Source organism: Phytophthora ramorum (genome assembly GCF_020800215.1).
Source record: "Phytophthora ramorum isolate Pr-102 chromosome Unknown Phyram_PR-102_s0001, whole genome shotgun sequence".
NCBI lineage: Eukaryota > Oomycota > Peronosporomycetes > Peronosporales > Peronosporaceae > Phytophthora > Phytophthora ramorum.
In genome coordinates this window covers 767,808-775,143 of record NW_027150647.1, presented here as the reverse complement: position 1 = coordinate 775,143, position 7,336 = coordinate 767,808, and the positions used below count along the sequence as shown (strand labels likewise).

Genomic DNA, 7,336 nt, shown 5'->3' with positions numbered 1-7,336 from the left:
AGGACCATTCAAGGTCTCAACGCCGAGTTAGCTGCTCGAGAGCGGACCATCGGTCGGCTTGGTCGACAGCTCGTCGAAGCTAATGCTGTGCAGACTGTTCTTCGCGGAGTGGCGACCAGATACTTCCGCGACGCACGGGAAGCTGCTGCGTTGGCGTGTTCCGGTGGTGACTACGCCCTGGCTAACGGCAAGCGTACCATCGCGAGACAGGCCGATGTGATCCTGAGCCAGAAGGCTGTGATTCGCCACAACGGTCGTTATCCGGTGCATGACCCCACTTTGCGGTTGCTGCACTTGTTGGAGTTGACGTGCCTGGTCTGGATCCGCGGGATCTTCATCTGAACGCTAGGTTGTGCCGCATCCTCGCTGAGCGCTTCCCAGAGTCGATTGAGCTAGCCGGATCGACGAGTCCCAGCGAAATCACTCTCCGGATTCGCCCGGTCAGCTCGTCGATTCAAGTTTCTACCAGTTCGCCGAGCGGGTTTCGGTCTAGCTCAGCGGGTTATGCCCGGCCGAGCTCAGCGAGTTAGTTTCCACCAAGCTCAGCGAGTGCGGCTTCTGGGGCTCTATCCGGTCGTTCTCGTTCCACACATTCTCGTCGCCAGCCGCGTCGTCAAAGTCGTCCTTCGGTCTCCCAGTTGCGGAACGCACCACTCCGCGATTTGACCTCTTTGGAGCGTCTTCGCCGATATGCGAATCCTGCTTCTCCCACGGCTGCTGGTCCCCGTCGGAGTCGCTCGAAGAATGTTCCACGTGTTCTTTACGAGCGTCCAGTCCCTGGGGAAGAAGGTTTCGATCCTGCTACTACTTTGCTCAGTGCCGATGTGATCGATGAGTTTTCTCCTTCTCTTCCGATCACCGGCCGGAAACGCCTTCGAGCTCCGGCCTCCAGTCTCCTCGGGCCTGATTCGTGTCGTGTAGGAACACGCAGAAAATCTCACTACCGAACGGTATGAGTCCCACCAACAACACACGCTTCCCTCGCAAAAGGTCAGCGAACGTTGGATCAACGCCTGAAGACCAGGAACGATCCCTTTCACCGGGTTGGTCGCAAGCACCTCTGTATACCAAGGTTGAGTTCAGTCAACCTTAAAACCGGCACTACTAGCCACGAGCGAGGGCTAGAATGCAATATTGCGCTTTCGCGCGAACCCCCGCAGTTCCTCAGAAGGAAGGGTACGCCTAATACGGGTTTGCCGATTAATGGTACGGTGGAGCGCGTTAACCGTGACGTGCAACAAGTGCTCCGAGTACTTCTGATGGAATACAAGCTCGACACAAAGGAGTGACTTTACCTGCTACCAGTGGTTCAAGCCAATCTCAACCATACGCAACTGCCCTCACTCGGAGATCGAGCTCCAGTTGAGTTGTTCACTGGGCTTCCCGCAAGCAGCACACTGGATGTGATCTGGAACCCGCGCCAGGATCATGATGAAAGACCTGTTACAGTCGATCTGAGTAAGGCTGCTATTCGTCAGCGCCTTGATGATCTCCGGTACAGCTTGCAGCAGGTGCACAAGGAGGTGGTTGACATTCGGGAGCGGCGCCGTTTGCTGTAAATGGCAGTAAAGAAGGGAACCCCTTGCAATCTCTCCGAGGGGGACTTTGTCCTGTGGTCTGGGATCGACGCACGCTTGCCTGGCAACAAGCTCATGGTCCGTTGGGTCGGACCTTTCAGATTCGTTGAGGCGCTCTCGCACTCTTTCATCATCGAGCTCCTCATCACAAAAGCGTGCCACGACGTTCATGGGTCCCGTTTGAAGTTCTTCGCTGACTCTAGTGTGGAGATCACCGAGGAAATGTTGCAGCACGTTTCGACCCAAAGCATTCTTCTCAACGTGGAGAAGGTTTTTGCCGCACGGTACAATGACGAGCTATCCCGCTGGGAACTGCAAGTTTCCTGGCAAGGTTTGGAGGATGTAAATGACTCTTGGGAGGCCCTTGAAGAGCTATACAATGACGTTCCCGCTAAGGAGGCCACGTTCGTTGGTGAGAGTTCTTCCGATGGCCTCCGTGCCGTGTTTGCCGCTCTGCAAGACAAAGTGTGGTTTGGAGGGCAATGTGGGGAATCCTACAGCCACACACACTTGCATCGCTCTGCGTATACATGATCAACATTCGGCGACGATGCAGCAACCTCCACCGGCAGTCAGCGGCGGACCAGCACTCAGTGGCGCGCCTGATGCAGCAATCACCAGCATTCAGGGGCGCTCACCAACACGCGCTCACCAACACTCAGTGGCGACGCTGGTGGTGGTGAAATGCTTTCTTGCATTCAAGAGCCGCACTACATATACAAGACGAGCAGAAGAGGATTGTAGCAGCAACAGACAGTGATAAAGAAACAATTCAATTTGCCAGCAACGCGCATTTGCCATAGCCAGTGAAAACTGTGCCGGTTAGCCTCCATTGCCAACCGCGGGTCGTGAATGCGGTCCCAGGACTCCTTGGCACCGGACATGCCGGGGAAAAATTGGTTGGACACCTCAATGCAGAAGTAGCGGCGGTCGTGGGGCTCTATAATAGAACTAAAGTCGTTGTTAGTCGTCACCATGACGTTTGAGAAGTCATTAATGATAATGGGATGCGATTCAGCGGCTGTTTGGCCTCGCTGATCTTGTTCTGGAGAATCTAATTGCCCTTGCGGTTGGCTGTGTCAATCGCCTCATCGATGAGCACCAGCGTCTTGCCTACAAACAGTGAATTGAAGCGCCCGGCCAGTCGATCAATGTCGTTGATCACCACAGTCATGCATGGGTTGAGTACGTACCTCATGAACACGTTCATGAAGAAGTTCTTGCCTGCGCCGGGCCTGGACTTGTCTCGCCGCCGGAGAAGCGCGTCATGATGACAGACTTCTTCACGTACACGGGCGTTGTCGGCCGTGATATAGCCTTATACCGACTTGATGGCGTGAGCGAGCAGCTCGGGGGAGCGCCACTTGCGCTGCCTGGCGAGCGTGGTCACCACGTAGTCGTTGTCCTCCCAGATCAGATGTTTGTGCAGGGGCTCCAGGTCGTCGAGCAAGACACGGAAGAGCGTCGCCTTCAGCTCCTTCTGCGGCATCTTTTTGACTTTGAGCTGCTTGGACTCCGCCTCGCAGTGTTCTTACCAGGTCTTGTGCTTGTCCTCGGTCGTCGCGGCTTCGAGTCGGTCCTTGCGCTGCTGCTGCGCCTCTGCCTCGGCGTAGACCTGCTCCGTTGCTGCTTCGGGCTCGCGCTCAGCTCGCCAGTCGCGGTGCGCTTTGGCCGGCGATCGACGTGATCGCTTCCTCCGTGAGATCTGTAGAGCTGCAGGAGCCGCTGGTGAAGGCCTTCGTGACCGCTCAGACGTCGAACAGGTCGCCGAGCTTCACGCTGACAATGCATGCAAACGGTACGCCCGGACTGCCGACTATCGGAGGGGGTACTCCGTTGATCTGGCGCGATCGGAACCTTCTATTCACCTTGTGTACCCGACGGCGGGGCGGGTTACGCTCTTCCGGTGTTCACTGAAGGCGTCGGTGGTTACCAATGCGGGGTGAGGAGCTGGACTGCTCCTTCCGGGAATCGGGGGGGGGGGGGGGGTGACGGCCACGCGGGTATTCTTCACGCGGTCGTCGGTAGTTTGCCGATCGGGGCCTGGTGGGGCTCGATCGGCGTGGGGGTGTCCTTGGGTGTGTTCCTTTACGTGCTTGCCGCCTCCTATGGCGGGGTCTCCTGGGGGGAGTTAAGTGGTTGCGCACCTGGCCAAGCGATCCAGGGGCTCCCGCGTAATTACCGTGCGCGACGAGGTGAGTCCGAAGTCGTCAGGAGGGCCAATATACTTCCCAGCCTGGAATGCACGAACGCCACTTGTGTTGCAAGGGAAAGCTTCTTCTTATCGAATTAGGTAAAAACAAACAGTGATCTCAGCTTCCTATCCTCCCCCCTTACTGGATTCTTTCACCCACCTCCCGAGGTACCTTCCAAAGATCCTTACTCCGGAATGATTGCGGGTGTACCACCAAAGTGGTACGCCCCGATCGACATTTGTGATCGGGATCGCAGTTGTGACCACGATCGCATATCGAAATGATCGCACCATACCGCATACCGGTATGCACCGATGACTGATGGCGCTACTGTACCCATTGGGTCTCCATACCCCTACCCCTCAGGTCCAATCTAATCCCTCCAAAGTCGGTCTTCATCAACCTCCGATCGTACGTCCGGTCCCGTCCGATCCTAGCCCATCGTTGGTCCATCACGAAATTTCCAACATCCACTTCACCACAAGAGCGTAACCCGCCCCGCCGTCGGGTACACAAGGTGAATAGAAGGTTCCGATCGCGCCAGATCAACGGAGTACCCCCTCCGATAGTCGGCAGTCCGGGCGTACCGTTTGCATGCATTGTCAGCGTGAAGCTCGGCGACCTGTTCAACGTCTGAGCGGTCACGAAGGCCTTCACCAGCGGCTCCTGCAGCTCTACAGATCTCACGGAGGAAGCGATCACGTCGATCGCCGGCCAAAGCGCACCGCGACTGGCGAGCTGAGCGCGAGCCCGAAGCAGCAACGGAGCAGGTCTACGCCGAGGCAGAGGCGCAGCAGCAGCGCAAGGACCGACTCGAAGCCGCGACGACCGAGGACAAGCACAAGACCTGGTAAGAACACTGCGAGGCGGAGTCCAAGCAGCTCAAAGTCAAAAAGATGCCGCAGAAGGAGCTGAAGGCGACGCTCTTCCGTGTCTTGCTCGACGACCTGGAGCCCCTGCACAAACATCTGATCTGGGAGGACAACGACTACGTGGTGACCACGCTCGCCAGGCAGCGCAAGTGGCGCTCCCCCGAGCTGCTCGCTCACGCCATCAAGTCGGTATAAGGCTATATCACGGCCGACAACGCCCGTGTACGTGAAGAAGTCTGTCATCATGACGCGCTTCTCCGGCGGCGAGACAAGTCCAGGCCCGGCGCAGGCAAGAACTTCTTCATGAACGTGTTCATGAGGTACGTACTCAACCCATGCATGACTGTGGTGATCAACGACATTGATCGACTGGCCGGGCGCTTCAATTCACTGTTTGTAGGCAAGACGCTGGTGCTCATCGATGAGGCGATTGACACAGCCAACCGCAAGGGCAATTAGATTCTCCAGAACAAGATCAGCGAGGCCAAACAGCCGCTGAATCGCATCCCATTATCATTAATGACTTCTCAAACGTCATGGTGACGACTAACAACGACTTTAGTTCTATTATAGAGCCCCACGACCGCCGCTACTTCTGCATTGAGGTGTCCAACCAATTTTTCCCCGGCATGTCCGGTGCCAAGGAGTCCTGGGACCGCATTCACGACCCGCGGTTGGCAATGGAGGCTAACCGGCACAGTTTTCACTGGCTATGGCAAATGCGCGTTGCTGGCAAATTGAATTGTTTCTTTATCACTGTCTGTTGCTGCTACAATCCTCTTCTGCTCGTCTTGTATATGTAGTGCGGCTCTTGAATGCAAGAAAGCATTTCACCACCACCAGCGTCGCCACTGAGTGTTGGTGAGCGCGTGTTGGTGAGCGCCCCTGAATGCTGGTGATTGCTGCATCAGGCGCGCCACTGAGTGCTGGTCCGCCGCTGACTGCCGGTGGAGGTTGCTGCATCGTCGCCGAATGTTGATCATGTATACGCAGAGCGATGCAAGTGTGTGTGGCTGTAGGATTCCCCACATTGCCCTCCAAACCACACTTTGTCTTGCAGAGCGGCAAACACGGCACGGAGGCCATCGGAAGAACTCTCACCAACGAACGTGGCCTCCTTAGCGGGAACGTCATTGTATAGCTCTTCAAGGGCCTCCCAAGAGTCATTTGAATCCTCCAAACCTTGCCAGGAAACTTGCAGTTCCCAGCGGGATAGCTCGTCATTGTACCGTGCGGCAAAAACCTTCTCCACGTTGAGAAGAATGCTTTGGGTCGAAACGTGCTGCAACATTTCCTCGGTGATCTCCACACTAGAGTCAGCGAAGAACTTCAAACGGGACCCATGAACGTCGTGGCACGCTTTTGTGATGAGGAGCTCGATGATGAAAGAGTGCGAGAGCGCCTCAACGAATCTGAAAGGTCCGACCCAACGGACCATGAGCTTGTTGCCAGGCAAGCGTGCGTCGATCCCAGACCACAGGACAAAGTCCCCCTCGGAGAGATTGCAAGGGGTTCCCTTCTTTACTGCCATTTACAGCAAACGGCGCCGCTCCCGAATGTCAACCACCTCCTTGTGCACCTGCTGCAAGCTGTACCGGAGATCATCAAGGCGCTGACGAATAGCAGCCTTACTCAGATCGACTGTAACAGGTCTTTCATCATGATCCTGGCGCGGGTTCCAGATCACATCCAGTGTGCTGCTTGCGGGAAGCCCAGTGAACAACTCAACTGGAGCTCGATCTCCGAGTGAGGGCAGTTGCGTATGGTTGAGATTGGCTTGAACCACTGGTAGCAGGTAAAGTCACTCCTTTGTGTCGAGCTTGTATTCCATCAGAAGTACTCGGAGCACTTGTTGCACGTCACGGTTAACGCGCTCCACCGTACCATTAATCGGCAAACCCGTATTAGGCGTACCCTTCCTTCTGAGGAACTGCGGGGGTTCGCGCGAAAGCGCAATATTGCATTCTAGCCCTCGCTCGTGGCTAGTAGTGCCGGTTTTAAGGTTGACTGAACTCAACCTTGGTATACAGAGGTGCTTGCGACCAACCCGGTGAAAGGGATCGTTCCTGGTCTTCAGGCGTTGATCCAACGTTCGCTGACCTTTTGCGAGGGAAGCGTGTGTTGTTGGTGGGACTCATACCGTTCGGTAGTGAGATTTTCTGCGTGTTCCTACACGACACGAATCAGGCCCGAGGAGACTGGAGGCCGGAGCTCGAAGGCGTTTCCGGCCGGTGATCGGAAGAGAAGGAGAAAACTCATCGATCACATCGGCACTGAGCAAAGTAGTAGCAGGATCGAAACCTTCTTCCCCAGGGACTGGACGCTCGTAAAGAACACGTGGAACATTCTTCGAGCGACTCCGACGGGGACCAGCAGCCGTGGGAGAAGCAGGATTCGCATATCGGCGAAGACGCTCCAAAGAGGTCAAATCGCGGAGTGGTGTGTTCCGCAACTGGGAGACCGAAGGACGACTTTGACGACGCGGCTGGCGACGAGAATGTGTGGAACGAGAACGACCGGATAGAGCCCCAGAAGCCGCACTCGCTGAGCTTGGTGGAAACTAACTCGCTGAGCTCGGCCGGGCATAACCCGCTGAGCTAGACCGAAACCCGCTCGGCGAACTGGTAGAAACTTGAATCGACGAGCTGACCGGGCGAATCCGGAGAGTGATTTCGCTGGGACTCGTCGATCC

General features: G+C 56.1%; 2 protein-coding genes across 2 annotated transcripts; one reads left to right on the top strand and one right to left on the bottom strand.

Annotated features, from left to right (window-relative positions):
- Positions 1–2,631: 2,631 nt before the first annotated feature.
- KRP23_130 (uncharacterized protein) lies at positions 2,632–3,066 on the bottom strand (the record flags this gene model as incomplete). The annotated part of the gene is made up of 2 exons (XM_067883126.1): positions 2,632–2,812; positions 2,906–3,066. 2 exons carry the CDS (start codon positions 3,064–3,066, stop codon positions 2,632–2,634), a joined length of 342 nt encoding a protein of 113 aa, XP_067750685.1.
- Positions 3,067–4,668: 1,602 nt separating this feature from the next.
- On the top strand, positions 4,669–5,103 carry KRP23_129 (uncharacterized protein; the record flags this gene model as incomplete). Its single annotated transcript, XM_067883014.1, has 2 exons — positions 4,669–4,829; positions 4,923–5,103. 2 exons carry the CDS (start codon positions 4,669–4,671, stop codon positions 5,101–5,103), a joined length of 342 nt encoding a protein of 113 aa, XP_067750684.1.
- Between the last annotated feature and the right edge of the window lie 2,233 nt (positions 5,104–7,336).